Genomic DNA, 20,803 nt, shown 5'->3' with positions numbered 1-20,803 from the left:
CAAACAATTATTACAGTTTATTGGTCACCTTCTCAGCTATATTGTGAAAATAAATTTTCAATTTTTGTTCAGTAAAACAAAATTATGATGAATTTACTGGTGTTCAAAATCCTAAAAAAACAAAGATGTGAACAACGTTTTTTATGACTGGTTTCTATAGCAACCACGTTGCTTCAGTGACTACTATTGCTACCAATTCACTGCTCTTGCGAAAAGAGAAGTAACAAGTGAAACAGATAGAATGAAAGAATGAAAGGGAGATAATTGGGGGGATTTTATTGAAAGCGGACGAGTGCCGTACATTGTTATTACATATGTGTATGTTACGTTTATGGGGGCAAAAAATAAGACTGAAATTAAACAAAGAACAAGTAAATTTACTGAAGTCTGGAAAAAATCATGGCTTACAATAGAAAAATTCAATTTATAACATTATATAATCAATTCTTAATGCTGCAATATTTTAAGTTATAAATTTATTATATTTTTTACTAGAATATCTTGTCCTTTTCTTTTCCAGTTTTTACAACTAGTCCTTTACATTTCCATGTATAAGCTTAACCATATTACTTTTCATGCTCACATTTTTCTATTGTAATTGATATTTATATATATAAATCAGACAGTAGATAAGAAAAGTTTACTAGACAAAAGCAAATGTAAACTTCATCTATATATATAAAAGGCAAAATGTGTGTGATCATTTTGTGTATGTCTCGCAAAGGCTTCTTTCGCACACGCTCCCGGGTTCGTTACGATCGCTTACAACTGTTTATATAGGTCCCATATAATAATATCTAGGATTTAGGAAAGCGCGTAGTGTATAGATTTATTTACATCGACTTTTACAAAATTATTGCTATTTTGGCTTCTCGCGTGTTGATTGGGCTTTTTCGTATAAAAAGCGAGACTAATTCAAAGTTAACAACGAACAACGTTCTCGGCATCGCGCCGGGAAACGTCCAGAAGCAATAAGCTTTGATCAATGTGGGGACAAAGTGCTCTTATATCAGACAGTTGCTAATCAGTCTGGAAAATGGGGAGCTGGTTTCCCCCTCCCCAACATATGTTGGGGGGAAAAAACAGTCAAACACAAGTTAACTGTTCTATTTGACCTCAATAATTAGGTCACATAGAAGCAGCAGAGTTAACTTTTATTGTTGCCACCTGTCAATAGTTAAATAAATAAATTCAAACGTGTTCCTTTGTATGTCGCGGTGGCCCAGTGGTTAGCGTCGTGCGTTTTTTTTTTTTAACACTTTAATTTCCAACTTTGCCTCAAGGGTTCGATCCTCATACTCACCTACCAAATCATATTTTTTTAAATTTACCCCCCCCCCCCCAGGGAGTTTGGATTTACCCAAAACCATACACACCTCAAAACACCCGGGCATTGCTGGGTAACCCCCGCTAGTCTAATATAAATATCAATATTTACATATTAATCCCAACCAAATAAAAAAGCTTAGTATGACAATAGGGAGTAGAGCTTGACGATTTTTCTGATTCTGATTAATTGCCCCAACAATATTAATAAATGAACAAAAATATAAGCAGACGTATCTAAACACATCCAGATTAAAACTGTTATTCGCTACCATCTGGGCTAAGGACAGATGGACATCAAAACTTTAAAAATTAACACAATTTAACGTATAAATATATATTTATGCATGCATAAAGGAGCACTTTAAGGTGATTTCCAATTTTACCAAATATTTTACTGACTAAAACCAAATGGATTTTGTTACACAAGTCTGAATATATATATACATATATATATATATATATATATATATATATATATATATAATACGAGCAAACAGTTAATAAAACATGTTAAAAACATATTTAATCTGAAAAGGAAACATTAGATAAGTGGATAGTCCTTAATCCGCGGAGTTTCGAAGAAATACTTTCTCATCAGAGGGTAGGAATTAGCAAAATGCGGGATCGGATTTTGCATGCAAAAATATTTGATGAAACAACAAGTAAGTCAAAGATCTTACTTGAAAACAAAAAAAGTGAAGCAGAGGGAATATGGTGAAGAAAAAGGTGATTACACATGAATGGATAGTCTGGTGGGAGATAAATAATCCAGTGACGGTAAAATCCAAATATATAACTCATAATTGTAATTTTTATTTTATATATATATATATATATATATATATTAATAGGATAGTGTGTGTGTTATTTATTTTGTGTGTCACAGTTACATCTGAGTGACTGTCGTTTAATTGTTATGGATTTCAATTTCTTGTAATAAATAATTTTACCAAGAATTCTTCATGAGTTTGGTTTCGGTTTCAATTATAGCTGAAGGAACTCAAATTATATATATTTATACATATATTTTTTTCATAAATTTTGGTTTCGGTTTTAATTCAAGCTGATGCACTCAAGTCATGGATATATTTTTTTTATTTTTGAAATTGCAACTTTATAATATATAAAAATCGATAGAATGTTAACTCTATAATAATATATAAAAATCTGCAAGAATTAAAATATATTTAAGTGTACTTTACAAACAGGGTACGCCTTGCATCCCTGCTAGCTTAGATAAATACCTTTGTAGTTTTAACAAAAGAGCTACAATAATATCAGAGCATCTCCATTTACGCTGAACATCTAAAGAATGCTAACATCACTATATTATATATGAATGAGTCCACTGTGAAATTTTCACAGGTCTTGCTAGTATATATTAAATTTCAAGTCTGTAAACCAAAAATTGAAAGAATAGTTTGATATACAATTCTACACACACAAGGTCACTTTATATATAGATTATTCATAATGAGGTTATTATGGCTAGAAAGGTTCTTTATAATTGTTAAAGTAAAGGAGCTTTGTCTTAGTAGCATTAAATGTTATCATCTATTTTCATCCCCATTCCACTACACTATAAGGTATTCATTGGAATTGAAGATGATCATACTGTAGCTCTCAGTGAAGCAATCTTGTGGTAATGTGTTCAGCAGGTGGAAAGTTCTTGGAAAGAAACTCTGTTTATGGAAATTCCATTTGATGTTGAGGTAGAAAACGATAATAATTTGCTGTTTATCTTCATTTTTCTGTTGTTTGTTTATTTTTGTTTGTTTTTTTTTTTTTTTTTCAAATTCATTTTCATTTATTTTTTGTTTAGTGTGCCGTAGAAGCAGCCGTGAAAGGTCGCGTGTTGGTATTAGAAGGCATCGAAAAGGCTGAACGTAACGTCTTGCCAGTCCTCAACAATCTTTTAGAGAATCGAGAAATGCAGCTCGATGATGGAAAGTTTCTGGTGGCGGCGTCCAGATACGATCAACTCTTACAGGTAAGAAAAATGAGGACGACGCTGTTTTTTTTTTTCTTTTTTTTTTTGTACATTTTTCAAGAGGGTGCAACTTGTCTATGGCTATAAATTAGGGTTAAATGCGCTTGGGGCATCAGCTGCAAAAAATAAAAAACAAAACAATTGAGAGAGATTTGTAAATGGTAATTATTTTATGCAGTATTAAATAGTTTTGGGAAAATAGTTTTATTTTCTGTAAGCAATGAAATATAATTTCAACACAAAGTGTACCTGGATGTGCTGAAGAGTGTGGTGATGCCCTGGTGCAATCAGGTGGCTGCTGGCAGACCCTGAGTGTGACAGCAGGATGTCAGCCCACGAGTCCAAAGAGACTCGGGCTCGACTTCAGAAGGAATATTACAACTTTGTACCCCCCACTCCCACGTCCTCCTCCGACCTGAACCCGCTGGACTACTTTGTTTGGTCATACATTGAGAACATCACCAACATGACCTCCCACAACACCAAAGCCAGCCTGATCGCTGTATCGAGTATTTGCTGAGCTCCCGCCGGCGCTTGTGGAAAAAGCATACTTCCAGTTTTTAGCCCGTATCGAGAGGTGATTGAGGCTGGAGGTGGCTACATTGAATAGATATAAGCTCTACTACATAATCAAGTTACCTGAATTGATATTTTTAATAAAAGTTTTAAAATAAAGCTGTAGTGTTTTTCTTAGGGTGACATTTTTATCGTTCCACTCTTACATATATATATATATATATATATATATATATATATATATATATATATATACTTATATGTAATATACTGAGTTCGTGTAATTTAGTAAGTTTTCATATACCAATGAGTTTTAAGCCAAAAGAGTTGACTTAAGGAGTAAGCTACGAAATTATGATATTTCATAATTGAGCATTAATATACTGTGAAAGCAAAATCTATCTATCTATCTATCTATCTATATATATATATATATATATAATATAAAGCTGAACGTCTGTGTGTATGTCTGGTCACGAATAGGCTCCTATATGGTTGACTATTATAGAAAACTGATCCCATATAATGATAGAAGATGTATCGAGACACAGGAATGGGTATGTTTGATCTGGCATAATGATGATTCATTAAAATTGTGGGGTCTGCGTACGCGCCTGGTCCACAAAGTATGGAAATAAAAAATTTAAAACTTAAAAAAAAAAGTTTACAAGTGTTTTTGATATAGATGTACATAAGAATACTTTGATAAGTATGTTCTAACTTAAATAGGGATGGTATAATAAAATTGTGGGGTCTGCATTCGTGCCTGGCCTCCATAGAATGGAAATAGGCACAAACTTTAATAAAAACTTTTCATATCTATCTGCATAAGTATACTTTGATAATTATGTTTCAGTTTGAAGAAATATGGTATAATAAAATTATTGGGTGTTCGTTCGTGCCTGACTTCCATAGAATGGAAATATGTCACAAAGTTTAACAAAGTTTTTTAATATAGATCCACAGAATATTGTGATAAGTGTTTCAGTGTGAACAGGTATGGTATAATAAATTATGGGGTTTATCTATTTTATTTTTACTTTCATCATATTTTGGTTTGGTTTTGATACCCCCAAATTCGAAGCTATCTCTTTACAACCCTTCCTTTTCATAATCTATCATACTTTCATAAATCAGAGTCCATTTTCTGTAGGCTGTTTTTGAACTCTGTCAACAACGGGTACTTTTGCTAGTGTGTGTATATATATATATATATATATATATATATATATATATATATATATATATACACTAGTTCTAAAAAACCTGTTCTCAATTTGAGACCATAATTATTTTTATTCATTTTTTAAAATTTTTTTACTATATTAAATATTACTATTGTATTAATTATTAATTTTATAAATAATCTATAATATGAATCTCACCTGTCTGTTTAAATGTATGTATATATGTCTGCCTAAAACTTTTGACAGATGTGACAGATTTTCACAAGATGGTATTGCTTTGAAGGTCGACCCTTCGGACAACAAATATTGAAAAATTGGCTAAAACCATTATTTCCTTCATCCTCAACTGGGTACTTTTCTAAAGGGAGGGGTCACTTTTTTGCCGATATTTTCAAAAATCATCCCTTCTTTTCGATTGACTAGTCTTAATTTAAACCTTTGTCATTTTTGGTTTTGCGGTGGGTGCAACAGTAAAGATGTCACATTATTTCCCGTTCTTTTCCTCCTTCACGGTATGGGTTCGAGCCTGCCTTCCTACTACCAGCTAACGTGTCACGTTTTTTTTTTTTTGCTTATTTTTCCTTCTTCACGGTACAAGTTTGAGCCTGTCTGCTTAATACCACTTTTTTTTTTTTTTTTGCTCAACACACACCTCCGAACACCCAGGCAACGCCAGGCACCCAGGATAGTAATAAATAAATAATAAATTGCGTGATCATAAAATATACTTAAATATATTTTATTTCATGCAGATTTTGTATTTATTATTGCAGACTCAAATTCTCCATTGAATATTATATTGTACCTAATAGGTCAAGGAAAATAAGGAGTGATTAAAGAGAAAGATGGATAAATGAAAACCTGGTCAGAGATAGGTTAGTTTGGGAAGTCAATTTCCTAAAGTTGGTCAATGCATGCTAGTATGTTTAACTGATGTTTAACTGATGATGATGATGATTTTAAACTGATGATGATGATTATCAAAGTTTTCTTTTCTTTTTTTTAAGGATCACACAAAAGAAGAACTAGATGGACTAAAACTGGTCCGTGTGAGTGAGAACTTTCGGGTGATTGCCCTTGGATTGCCTGTACCACGCTACAAAGGTAACCCGCTTGATCCACCCCTTCGCTCAAGATTTCAGGCCCGAGGAATACAAGCTTTACCCTTCAAGGTAAATCCATTTTTTTTTCTTCAATTCTATTTTCAACGGTATAGTCTCATAAACGGCGCCATTAGCTGTAATAGAAGAAACTACTCACAAAAACAGCAGCGTACCTGTTTGGCGTGTTGGATGCGGGGCATCTCAGTAAGAAAAAGAAGTAAAGAACATGTGTTTGTAGCTGGATCTTTTATATCTTAGCTAGTGTGAATTTTGTCAAGGGTTACATTTAGTGCATGTCATGTTGGCTTTAATCTGAACACATAATCATCTCCTTAGAAAGGTGACATATGAACAGAGTCGAACGATCATGAATGGCAAATGAGGTCATGATTTTTGAGCAAGGTTTTTGGAATACAAGTTTTACCTTTGTTGTTGGCACCGTCAGTCTAGAAGACTATGGGGTTGCGCCTGTACAGGTGATTGAACACCGTCTTCTGTGGCTGAATAAGCCTATATTTGCTCTACATTGTCGGTTGCAGATATCGCAGGTGAAAGTTGGTGCATCGTGTTGTGGTCTTTTGAATTTTGTTGACTGAATAGTCTTTTGGTCTCTGCCGTTCTGTGATGGACTTTTCACTAGTGGTCAGACCTTTGATTACCGTTTGTCTCCAGATGTTGCCGACTTCAGCTTCAGTCATACCAAATCATTTAATATTTGATTCGACAAACATTCTTTCAAGCCGACAAATGCGTGTGTGAAATTTTAATTCCAAAGAAATTATTTATCCTTGTTTTGATCTGTCACAAATCGATTGGCGCATCCTTTGAACCTGACCAATGCGTACATGCGAATTCAAATCAGAGAAAAAAAATATCAATAATCGAATTATGCTTTGAATTCGTTCGGACATTTCAACTTGGCTGTGGCACTTATTCCGTTTCAAGTGTCAAAGTGTATCAACAAAAAAAAACAGAAAGGAAAAAAAAATGTTTTGACAGAATTGGAATTCAGCGAGGTCTTTTCTTTTTCGATGTCGGCCCGGGACAAAAATATTAACATATATCTTTTAGTTAACCAGTGTTGCCTGGAATAAGATCTTAACATCTATCTTTCAATTACCCGCTATTGCCCGGGATAAAATAATAATGTTAACTAAAAGCATCACATCGACCCTAATGGTCTGACGCTGCCTCTCTTTGGTGTTACATACCCCCCCCCCCCCATGGGGTGGCGATTCTCAAGATGAGAACGACGCCCCATGTCCTCAACAACCAAAGAGGTTCTCCCAACTAATACTACTGCGTCTTAACTAAAAGTTAATGGTCACTGACGATTTCACGCTGCCTCTCTTTGGTGTTACATTCGCCTTTCATTGCCATTTGTCTCCAGATGTTGCAGACTTCAGCTTTTCGGTATCTAGGGACCTCGACGGTAAAGGGGTGGGATTGCAATGTTTGGCAAGGTTAGTCGGAAGTATGCATGTTGAGGAAGCACAAGTTGGTCAGAGCATATTCAACTCAAGTACTTGTAAAACAGGCAGAGGGATGTGACATCGCGATGATGGGACAGAGGTTGGAGCTTGATTGATAGTGCAGATTACTAGATTGCTATTAAATTGGAGAGGTTTTTTTTTTTGGTCCTAGATAGATAGAGAGGAGGATGGTTAGTGGTAAATGCAACAACCAAGATGTTTGCAAGACAATACCTATAATATAAATCTCACCTGTTTGTTTAAATGTATGCATGTATGTATGTATGTTTATATGTCTGCCTAAAACTTTTGACAGAGGTGACAAATTTTTACGAGATCGGTATCATTTTGAAGTTCAACACTTCGGATGAGAAATATGGAAAAAATTGACTAAAATCATTAATTCCTTCACCCTTTACTGGGCACTTTTCTACAAGGAGGGGTCGCTTTTTTCGCCGATATTTTCGAAAGTCTACTGATTAGCCTTAATTTAAAACTTCGCCACTTCCGGTTTGGTGATTGATGCTTTCATGTCGCGTTTGCACATGTCGACATAGCGTAGTGAGGACAACCAATTTTCCTTTTGCCAGTAGTCAGTCCACAGTAGAGAATGTCTTTTGGGCTTCGACCATCGTCTATGCGGTGCACATGGCCTATACAGACGTCTTTGGCAAAGGCGAGTTGTGAACATGGTAGGGCTATCTTTTGGTTATCTCCAAAAAGGCTGAAATACTAAAATGCAATATCAAATGTAATGGTGAGACCATTAGACAGGTTGATGCACTCAAATACTTGATGTGTATTATCACATCTGATAATAAGAGTGACGTGGAAATTAAGAAAAGAATCGTGATGACAAAATTTGCCTTCCATATCATGGGTGCATCTTACAAAACAAACATAAAACAACATAAAAATCATAATCTTGAAGACGTACATTTGGTCAATTCTCTTATACTGTTGTGAATGTTAGACAGTAATGAAGGCAGTTGAAACTCATTTGGAAGCAGCAGCAGTCTCAACAGGATCACTGGAAACACGACTAGATCTCATCAAAAAGGGACTGGAGAGCTAGGATCATTGATGTCAGCAATAACCAAAGAAGACCTAATAAACCACCAAATGTTTATAATTATGTTAAAATCATTAAAATTTTTGATATAGCGAATGTGTAGCCTAGGCAGGGTCATTTTGGATGATGATAGTATCTTTAGATATTGTCAGGAATCACGCCAACAATTAATTGGGTTTTGATGTCTGATAGCTGAAGAAGAAGACTCTTCAATGTAAGTCCAATTTTTTTTTGTTTTTTGTTTCTATTTTCAGCGTCCTTAAGTATGCTTTTGGCTGTACACAAATTGTAATAGAAGAAACTACTAACAAAAGCAACAGCGCACATGTTTGCCGTCTTGTATGCGGGCATTGCAGAAAGAAAAAGAAGTAAAGAAGTGGGTTTTAATTTGAATACGAAGGTGTTACTTATTGAAGGCCCTATGTCAGGAGTGATTGAGTTAGCTAGTATGAATTTTGACAAGGATCACATTTAGTGCATGTCAGGATGACCTTAACCTGCAAACATAATCGTACCCATAGACAGGTGATATAAGGACAATGCAGGGGATATAGCGGTCAAAACAAAATTGAACGATCCCAAATGTTTGAATGGCATCACATTTTTCAGGTCAGTCTCTCTGTTGGAAGCCCGATGAAAATGACGTGGCAAAATGATATAAGGTAATCCCGGTGAATATAACTGAAGTCTTTGTCTGTTTGCATCCCGTATTTCTCAAGTTAGAAAACTAAGTTAAGAAGGAAATAATTATTAGTTATTTAGTCTCTTTCTCTCTCCTAAGTTTATTCTCTCCAATAAAACCTTGAAGAAACTCGGCAAACGCCTCCTTGTGTTTTTCCTGCAAGAGAAGTCTTCTTCACATAGTTAAGCAAGATTAGACGATCACACATGAAAAGTGATGAAGACGGAAAAAAGTGCTGATGTAGAAAGAAAAAAATGCGCGTATAGAAACGCCAGCAAGGTCAAAGGGTGGGGATGTCGAGCTAGCACCCCTGAAAGAGGCACATTCTGGCCTAGCAAATATTGCCTGGGTATCCACGTTGGCATTCCCCGGTAGGGCGCCTCGGTTAGTAAGCAATAAGAGTCGAGCGAAGGAAACGCGAATTCCATGATGGTGAAAATGGTTACAGAATTTACGTTCCTTTCGTCGGATTCTTTTTAAGAAGAAATTAAGGATTTTGATTTCATTTTCATACAACGAGGATTTCCGTTATTTTCATCAAAATCGGAAATATTTTCAGATTTTCAATTTTGAAATTTTGTTATTTTGATTTCAATAATTTTATTTTTATACTTTCATAAACATATATTGGTATTTGTATAGTTTAATCAAAACATTAAAAAAAATGAAAATGTTGAAAAAAAATTATATTGTACGTACTCGTTATGGAATAAAGGTTTCATACAAAAAAAAAATCAGTTAATTTGATCAAGTAGTTTTTTTTTTTTTTTTTTTTTTCACAGAGGAAAATCAAATTTTAATGAGATCAGTTGGATAGCTTCCATCTTGATTTTTCTCTCACGAGGAGGGAGCGCCAGGGGAAATAACTCCAGTCAATGCTTAAAGTTTGTCAAATTTATTTTGAAACATGGGCAGAAAAAATAGATTGATAAATATTTGAGGTTTTTGGTGTTCTTTCACTTATTTTAAAGAGTTTATATGTACCTTTTTAATCATTTTTTTCTTTTGTTAATCAATTTTTCGATTAAATGCACCCCTCCCTCCTCGAATCTGTAAATAAACAAATGGTGACGGTACAATCAATCTCATTAAAATTTGATTTTTCTCTGTAAAAAAAAAACCCAAAAAACTACTCGATCAAATTAAGTGAATTTTTTTTCCGGAGAACTTCATTCCATAACGAGTATGTACAATATAACTTTTTTTTCAATATTTTCATTTTTTAATGTCTTGATTAAGCTGTACAAGTACCTATATATTTATTATATAAATTAAAGTAAAAAGCTTTTATTAAAAAAAAAAAAAAAAGTATACGGCAAAATTACATTTACACATTGGTTCTCATTGGATCACCAAAGTTAAGCAACATTGAACCTGGTCAATACTAAATGGGTTACCATTTATGACTTCCTGGTGCTGTATGTACTCTCCGCTTATCTCGGCATTGTTTCCAGTCATCCTGGACTTCTCCTTGCCATTGGACTCAAACAGTGCCGATCCAGGAGAGGTGTGGTTGGAGATTGCGCAACCCTTGCCTCACAATTACATGCGCAGCTTCCCCTACATCCTTTGTCTTTTGAGACTGAATGGAGGTGATGAACGATCGAATTTTTAAAATAAAAAAAAACTTATTTTTATAATTTCATAAAGATATTTCTTATAAAATTTAAGATAAAATAAAAACTTTTCTTTTATTGTATTTATTTGCTTCCCCACCAAAGCAAATTAGGCACAAGGCCGTTTTTAATGTGGGGTAAAAACCAGCTCCCCTAAAAGTAGGCAAAAAGGGGGCACTCTGTTTACCAAAAATAATAATTGTCCCAGTATAGAGGGTTTCCCCTCCATTGACTGGTACAAATTATCTTAAGTGCAGCATCTGCAGAACAGATACTACACTTTGAGATATTAAATCTTTTATTCAGGCAAAAAAAGAACATGAACAAAAAACTTAGGCACAAGACCAACACTTTGATCCCGGCCCGAAGGCCAAGAACAACAGAAAAAATTATTATCGATCATTTTTCAGCAACTAAAGTGAAAGAATTAGTAAAGAAATTTCCCGTCGGGTAAAGTGTAGCAAAAATAAAAAGTATGTGAAGTAATTTCATGGTCAGTCGCATTCCTGTTCTCTGCCTATCCTTAGAAGGAAGGTGGGAATTTCACTATCGATTCATCTGTCATACATTGCTATCTCTTGCAGCTTCCACGACAAGTCTCTCAGAATAACTGACGACTATGTCTCTCAGATTTGAACCATTGATTCTAAACTAGAACTGAATTCTAACTGACTAAAAATGTCCCATGTTCATTTCTATATATTTTAAGGGTAGAGGAGGGATATGGGTCACTACATCACTGACACGTCATAATGCACTCAATGTTCATCCTTGTCAAGATTGTTCCAGTTTTAAGCCTGAGTTAATCAGCTTGATTTGGTTTAACCTCTTGATCTCATCTGCACTAGAAAGCCTGTTTAACCTCTCCATAATACTAATATAAACTGTGAAATTGTGTACGTTATCCAAAACCTTGACGTTAAATTTTATTTTATTTTTCTGTCAGGAACACTTAGAAGCTCTACAGGAAGTGGGTCAAAAGATTCCTTCTAATACGTAAGTATTCAAAACATAAGCGTATCATTTGAACACTGTTAAAAGTATTTGCTATGATAAAACAATAATAGTGACATTTTTGTTAAATTGGCCAAAAATTTTCAGTTTTGAGAAAAGATTTACCTCCCTTGTGTTACAATTAGAACTCTCCGGTTTCTTTTTTGCAAAACTCAATTTTCGTTAATTGTTTTCAAAAACTATTTTCATTAATAATTAATTTTTACCTTATTGTTTTTCATAATTTTTGGATATGTTCATGACTGCGACATAACAATTCAGTAGATACCATTGGTTTCACTCAAAATTCAATATTTTATTAATTTTCGGATTTCGCTACAATAACGAAGAAGAACCCATTCATTTACAGTAAATGATTTTGCAACCAATGATGATAATCACGTCTTGGATATTATCATCAGATTCCTGCATCAATTCATGCCCGGGATACTTTTGGTTACTTGTGCATCTATGTTACCGCACTGAAATAATAACGTTATTATTACCCATTCTTCATATATGAGGGGTGGGTGTTTCGTAAATATTTAGTACCTAACAATTTCATAAACAGAAATATTGTAAAAATTGAATTTAACTTGAAAATACCATTTCTGAATTTTTTAGATGAAGATTGGTAATTCATATTATTATCCATCGGACTACTGTTCTCATCTTGAGTGTGATTTTCACAACGTATCTTGTCACCTTTACAGCTGATTTTTTAAATTATTATTATAGTTTTACTTATTACTGTATATATTATCTATTATTTAGAATTAACACTTCCTGTACCATGTTAAATTCTATACTATTATGACTAAATAAACCTATTCTTTTAAAGGTTGACGGTCCAATTCTCAGTGTGGGCCACTGAAAAATACAATTGCGAATTACTTAGGACCTTTATCCAGTCTTGGCTGACAGAACGAGAGCATGCTACCCCCGTGAAGTAAATAAAGGGTTTTGTTTGAAAATCCGCCCAGATTCTCAAGTTTGACAGAAACATTCCAAAGTTATATTGGTTGAAATTCAATATTTTAATATCTTACTTCGCGATCACTTTTCCTGTTTGTGAATCATTTCTAGTCGTGGGATGATTAATCGGAATTGGTATCGGAATCAGAACAATCTGTGCCTATTTTCCGATGCCAAAATCGATTCTTTTAATTGTCTTTTTTATTTGATTTTGTTTAAAGCAAAATCTTCCACTGCTAGTAGTAATAATAAAATAATAAATATTTATTGATTTTTAAATTACCAGATAAAATTGATAGATTACCCCCCCTACGAGAGTATTTTTACGTTTGAGAATATATATGCACATTTAACATATGTTTGGACGGTAATTGGAAAAAAATAACAATTCCATATCTATAAATATAAAAGCGAAAATGTATGTATGTGTGTCCGCTTTTTCTGTGTGTCTACAAAAGGCTTCTTTCAGAGAAGCGGTCGGTCGGTTCACAACTTTTTAAAACTTTTTATATCACATATAAATCGTAATATCTCACAGTTAACAATGAAGCTCGCCTGTCTATTTAATTTGCTCGATTTCGGGAAGATAAATATTCAACATTTGTCGCTCGCCGCATGTGGGTTAGTCTTTTTCCTATAACATCTTTGGGGGGGGGGGAAACCCCAAAAAAACGTTCTGCAGTAAATACTATCCCGCAGTCAAACTTGTCCCCATTAACTCATTAAAACGAGCACCAAGTAATTAAATAAATTCAAACATGTTTCCGTTAGCATCTCGCGGTGGGGCAATGGTTAACGTCACACGTTTTTTTTTTTCACACTTTAATTTACAACTTTGCCTCAAGGGTTCGGGTTCGATCCTCATACTTACTTTTTTTTTTTAACCCCCCCTCCCCCCACATACCTCCAAACCCCCGGGCAACGCCGGGTACCCCTCGCTAGTTCAATATAAAGGAATCTATAAAGAATCGGAATCAGTAATTGTATCGGAATCGGAAATTTAATAGAGAATCGGTAATTGCATCGGAATCAGGAAAAATATTGAAATCTTTCCATCACTATTCATTTTCTTCACATTCTTTAAGGGTCAGTTTAAAATATGTGTGGTTGGATATTGCGCAACCCTTGCCTCACAATTACATGCACAGCTTCCCCTACATTCTTTGATTATTAAATTCAATACAGAGTACATAGATTTGCTCATTTTTTTTTGTTTTGTAGAATTTCCCAGATGTTGTCTTTTGCTTCCACCATGTTAACGGAGGAATCAACAAATCTTGGTCTTCCTGATTTTCCAATTGATAACTTGGAAACTGCTATTACAATTCTTGTAAGTTTTTATTTGAATTTATTTTATGGCATATTAAGAGTGAGAGAGAGAGAGAGAGTTACTAATCTGTTAAGTGTATAGCTTAATAGTATTTATAACTTGGAAATTGCTAGTCTTGTAAGTGCTTCTAAACTAAGAAAATCACTTAACCTATTGTATTATTCAAATAAGCATCCAACAGGTAATTTTTTTTTATTCAATTATCATCCCAAACAAGGCACAGTGCCACATTGAAGTAGGGGGCTACTATCGGGAACATAAGTTGCTGGGATATGAAGGGAGATGAGCAGCAAGATGTCTGTTCACATTACACTTGAACTTCTGCATGTCAGTACAGTCGGAGAATCAGAATCCCGGAAGAGAGTTCCAAAGTCTAGCAGTTCTAGGGAAGAAACTATTGGAGTAGAAGGTTTTCTTACACCTAGGGATCTCTACTGTGAAGAGGTGGGATTTAGCTGCTTGTCGGGTTTGTCGGAGGTATTTACGTCGAGGGGATACAAGTACTTGTAGCTCGTCAGAGCATTCACCATTAAAATACTTGTAAAACAGGCAGGGGGATGCAACATTTTGTCGATGGGACAGAGGCTGAAGCTTAGATGATAGTTCAGGACCTATCAGGTTGGTGACTGTCTTTTGAACCCTGTCCAGGAACGAGAGACTAGTAGCAGATGCATCAGCCTTAATGTGACAACAGCATTACATACATAGGTGAATGAGGGCCTTGTAGAGGTACAAGATAATTTCAGGCTTAAGTAGCTTTCTAGCACGGTAGAGGGAGCCCGCCTTCTTCGCAGCAACAGATAATGATTTATAGAAATTAAACTTGGCCCGAGTTTTTAAAATGGTATTCTGCCTTGTTTGTGGTGAAAATTGAATAATAAAAAAAAAAACAACTTTTTTTAGAGTAATTAAACAGTACGAATCCTCCAACCTAAGGTGTTGGGTTTGGTCAGATTTCACATCACAGATCTGTCTGATCATGGATCTGGAATAGCACTGCAAACAGACAAAGGGAATGCTGGGGGAGGCTAAAGGCCCAGCATTCACTGCCATGACTTGACGCTGCTATATATATGTCAGGAATGAGAGTTCAATAGAAACGTTGATTTAATTTGAATAAAATAAAATACGCATCAAGTGCACTTGAAAGCCAAATGACAACATAATATTAGAAAGATAAACAAATATTTTACTTGTTTGAAATTTATCACAAATATATTTCGGAGGTAGACTCCATCTTTAGTGTTTTTTTTTTTGTTTTCTTCTTCCTTGCCATGTTTTAAATTTGAAGAAAGAAGTCTGTTTGCAAAGAGCCGAGCGTTTTATCTGGCGGTTGTATTTTGAAATGTTTGAACTGTGCATAAGTAACGCAAGAATAACGTTAAGAATGAGAGTTCAATAGAAACGTTGTTTTAATTTGAATAAAATAAAATATGTATCAAGTGCGCTTGAAACCAAATCACAACGTAATATTAGGAAAATAAATAAATATTTTACTTGTTTGAAATTTATCACAAATATATTTCGGAGGTAGACTCCATCGTCAGTGTGTTTTTTTTTTTCTTCTTCCTTGCCATGTTGTAAATATGGAGAAAGAAGTCTGTTTATATCGAGCTGAGTGTTGTATCTGGCAGTTGTATTTTGAAATGTTTGAACTATGCGTAGGTAACGCGAGAATAACGTCGAGAATGAGAGTTCAGTAGAAACATTGTTTTAATTTGAATGAAATAAAAAACGCACAGCTCTATACAAACAGACTTCTTTCTCCAAATTTACAACATATTACGTTGTGATTTGGTTTCAAGTGCACTTGATGCGCATTTTATTTTATACTAGCGGGGGTACCCGGCGTTGCCTGAGTGTTTGTTTCCGGGACGGGGGGAGGGGGAGTTTTAAAAAATGTTATGGTAGGTAAGTAGGAAGGATCAAACCCCGGAGTCATGAGTAAAAGTAGGAAAATAAAGTGTGAAAAAAAAAAAACATCTGCAACGTTAACAGTTCGGCCACCAAGAAAAGTCCATTCCAGTTGTTTAGGAAAAAAACAAAAAAAAAACGACTACGGTAGGTCGGCGCGTACGTGAAAATATAATGTGAATTGTCCAGCACGCTAACCACTACGCCACAGAGCACTGCAGCTTAGTTTAGTGATTTTAAATAACTTCACATGAAAGAACTACGAAGCCAAACCGGTGTTTTCTTCTCAACTGTTCCTTGTGAACGATCCCCAAACGGTGTTAAGTGGTGGCAGGGGGAGGAGGAATTTATTAGAGAGAAAATATTTTACCACTTCCATTGATCTTAACCGATTTTGGCCGTGACTTCTCAGCAGAAAAAGTATAGAAATCTAAGATTATCGAGGAATTTGAGAAATAATAAGCCTATAACACACCTCAGATATTGTTCTGCCGTTTGTGCATATTATATTTGCATGAAATATCTTGATTTTTAATCCTATTAAGGTCAAAATCCCACGGGAAAAAATGAGTTCATTTTATTTATATAGAGAAGAGATATATATATCTGGGACAGAGAGGTAGCAGTGTTATCACAGACAACAGATCACAAAATATCGTCTGTTGCCATAGTATGTAAATCTATATATTAATACGATAGTGTGTGTGTTCTTTTCTGTCTCACGCTTACATCCGGGTCGTTTAATTGTTATGTACTTCCATTTCTTGTCATAAATAATTTTACCAAGAATTCTTCATAAGTTTTGGTTTCAGTTTTGATTATAGCTTATGGCTCTTAAGTCATCGTTTTTTTTTTTTATACATAATTTTATCAATTCTTCATAAGTTTTTGTTTCGATTTCAATTATGGTTAAAGGAACTCAAATTATATATATATATATATATATATATATATTTTTTTTTTTTTTTAATAAGTTTTTATTTCGGTTTTGATTCAAGCTAATGCACCCAAGTCATATGGATATATTTTTTTAATTTTTAAATCGCAACTTTATAATATATAAAAATCGATAGAACATTAACTCTATAATAATATATACGAAATCTGCAACAATTAAAATATCATATTTAAGCGTACTTTACGACCGGGCTTTGCCGGGCGTTCGTGCTTGCTTAGATAAATACTTTTGCAGTTTTAACAAAAAAGATACAATAATATCAGAGCATCTCCATTTACACTGAACGTCTACAAGATCAATATATTACCTATGATGAGTCTCTTGTGGAATTTCCACAAGTCCCGCTAGTAATTCATTACTTTACTTTCCCTAATCCATTAGGTATATATATATATACATATATATATATATATATTTTACTATTGAGTTGAAACTTTTTGTAATGACTAAGAATGTGTTAGAATAAACGAATTGAAAAGAAAAAGTTATTATTTTATAACAATGACTTCTATGCTGAATGTAGATAGGGGCAGCTACGATGTTATCAGAGGTAACAACTATTAAAAGTTAATTCTAACCCTTTTACCCATCAGATTAAGCAACAATACTTGCTGCTTGTTAATAAGAATCGATTTTTTAAATATGTCGCTTTAATCAAGAACAATATTACAGACTTAATTGTCATGTCGAAAATAGTAATATATCCAGAAATTACATAAATCCGTCGAATAAAACAACTGCTACTGTGTTTTTAGTAAAATAAAGTCTATCGCTACAGGCAACAAATATTGCAGCCATGAACAAGAAATTTAAGATATTCGTTCCGAGTTATGTCCCCTCTGTGTACACTCTTACTCTCCACTTTATAACGTCTAAGAAAAATGCAATTTTACCCAATTTTCTGTAAAAATTTCTTTTAACTATAAATAACTGTCTACTAGGTGAATTTTCTTAATTTTGGAATCTATTACTATTTTCGGCATGACAACTAAGCACATATTGTTTTTGCTTAAAACAAAATATTTTTTTAAAAATCGATCTGTCGACTCTATTTCAAAAAGCACCCAAATTTTATTTTTATTCTAATTCAGCAATTCTGTTTTTGTTGGGGGGGGGGGAGATTTTCCACACAATAAAAGCCAATCTTCTGATTAACTCTAGCGTTTCTTAGGATGGAGTTGACAGATCGATTTTTTAAAAATATGTCGTTTTAAGCTTAAATTGACATGTTGTAAATAGTAACATATCCAAAAATTATGAAAATCCATCAAGTAAAACAAATGTGGTTTTGGTAAAATAAAAAAAAAATATATATATTATACATCACACACACACACACACACACACACACACACACACACACGTGTGTGTGTGTGATGTAAAATATATATATTATACATCACACACACACACACACACAGAACTTTTTTTTTTCATTTTTCTTAAACTTTTTCTTCTAGGGGATGGGACATCCAACCAGATGTCTGACATTTACCTCTATTTTAGTGAGTCCAACCAAGAGATCTTTTCAGGATTCTAGCCGTCCCTTTCAGTGCAATCGTTTGTATTTCACTTGCACTTGGTTCACCGGGTATGCTTGCTATGTACTTTTTAAAGTTCTTTTATGTGTGTGTGTGTGATGTAAAATATATATATTATACATCATACGCACACACACACACATATATATATATATATATATATATATATATATATATAAATAACTACTTAATTTACTCACATAAAATTAATATATGAAAGTATAGATTTATGCGTAAACTTTAAGTATTTACTTCAAAAGTGCTCAATACGTAGGTAGAGCTAGTTAGTAAGTTATAAAATATATATGGCGATTAAGCTACACTGAATATTCGGCGTTTCATCCACTCTAGGACTCTTAAGGCTTATAAGAGGATGAAATGCGGAATATTCAGTGTAGCTTAATCGCCATATATATTTTATAATTTATATATATATTTCCAAAAAATTATAAAAATTCATCAAATAAAACAACTGGTATTGTGGTTTTAGTAAAATAAAATCTCTCACTTTGAACAAATAATCTAAAATAGTCGTTCCGAGTTATGTCCCCTCCGTGTCCCCTCTTACTATCTTCTTTATAACATCTAAGAAAAATGCAGTTTTACCTAATTTTCCGTAAAAATTACTTTAAACTAGAAATAAATTTCTACTCGATGATTTTTCATAATTTTTGGATGTATTACTATTTTCGACATGACAATTAAGTATGTAATGTTAAAGCCACATATTTAAAAAGAATCGATCTGTCGACAGTATCTTAAGAAGCACGCAATACTTCATGCATTGGCAAATGATGGCTTTGTAGATCCTCTCAGGCGTGAGTAATTCTTTGGTGGGGTAGAGGTTAAGAAACACCCCAAAGTTAATGTCAACCATTTTCTTTTTCTTTTTTTTTTCTTTCGTAGAACAACAATCCGAATTTGTCTATGGCGGATGTTCTTCAACGCGTCTACCCGTACAAAACGATGCTCAACAAAGAAGGAATCCAGGCTGTTGAAGGTGCCATGCAGGTAACGGCAAGGAAAGAAAAAAAAAAATGTTGAAGAGTTATCTCCCTTGAACTTCTTTTTTTTTTTATTTTCTTTTTTTTTTGTTTTTTTTTTTCTTATTTTTTTCTTTTTTTTTTTTCCAAACTTTCTTATTGTGTTCTACCTGAGGATGGGGTAAAATTTACCAGATGCCAAATACTCACCCTCTATCTCAGACATTTTAAGATTCTAACTGTTCCGTCTGCCTGCTTCCCTCCTGACTACAACTTGGACGTCTTCAAGTCCAACGTAAACAAATTCCTGATGAACCGCCCCCTTAAGTAGACACTTTAAATATCCACACTAACGTACTGTACTTACAATAATCCTTATCCCTGAGTGGCTTCCGGGCCTTGATAAGTGGTGACCACCTTTTAAAAAAAAACAAACTGTCCATTGAATGGATGAACGAACAAGGGTGAATTTCGTTGGGGGACCAGCAAATATAGCAAAAGATAGTTGAATTTTTTATTAAAGGGAGATAATCAATAAAATAAAAAATGCAAAAAATGGTCGCACTCTTCATTAAGGAGAGATAATAAATATTAGATTTGGTGGCGATTGTTCTTGTTTAAGTGAGAGAAAATACAATTGGAATCTGAAGAAGGAAATTGGATACCTTAAAGATTCACGAAATTGTTGTGTTTGCTGCAGATTTTTTATCGCTTTCATCATGGCGAAGAAATTGTTTAGGTAAATGCTGTAAGTGTTAAAAAACCATCGACTTGGAGAACTGTCAGAAAAGAGAAACTGTTGTTTGTATGCACCAACAAAATATAATGTGGTAAAAAATTTTGTTTTAAATAAAATTAAATAAAAAAAACAGACCATTAAAGGAATCGTTTTTTTTGGCATCAAGAAATGGGCACAAATTTTTCCGATTCTGATAAAGATTCTGATACCCCAATAAGTTCCAATTTTTCTGATTCTGATTCCAATTACTTGTCCCAACACTGATATGTATATATATATATAATTTTATAAAAGTAGATCAAAACACGACATCCCTTTACAAATTATGATCTAGGGGGTATATAAAAAGTAAACCCCTGGAGAACCCCGGCGAAAAAAGCCTTCTCTGGACATACAAAAATGT

At 33.9% G+C, this 20,803-nt stretch overlaps 1 protein-coding gene across 1 annotated transcript in view; it reads left to right on the top strand.

The window, feature by feature from the left end:
- The window catches only part of LOC145263224 (von Willebrand factor A domain-containing protein 8-like), a 207,061-nt gene that overhangs the window by 19,180 nt on the left and 167,078 nt on the right, over positions 1-20,803 (top strand). Inside the window, exons 6-10 of the mRNA XM_080120309.1 lie at positions 3,152-3,319; positions 6,030-6,194; positions 11,914-11,963; positions 14,157-14,265; positions 19,585-19,689. Of these exons, the coding sequence (XP_079976435.1) occupies positions 3,152-3,319; positions 6,030-6,194; positions 11,914-11,963; positions 14,157-14,265; positions 19,585-19,689 (597 nt within the window). The remainder of the gene's footprint in view (positions 1-3,151; positions 3,320-6,029; positions 6,195-11,913; positions 11,964-14,156; positions 14,266-19,584; positions 19,690-20,803) is intronic.

This window comes from Euprymna scolopes, chromosome 38, assembly GCF_053919585.1.
Source record: "Euprymna scolopes isolate OS-2025 chromosome 38, ASM5391958v1, whole genome shotgun sequence".
Classification (NCBI taxonomy): Eukaryota; Metazoa; Mollusca; class Cephalopoda; order Sepiida; family Sepiolidae; genus Euprymna; species Euprymna scolopes.
The sequence above is the reverse complement of the archived record's forward strand: the minus strand, read 5'-3'. Positions and strand labels throughout refer to the sequence as shown.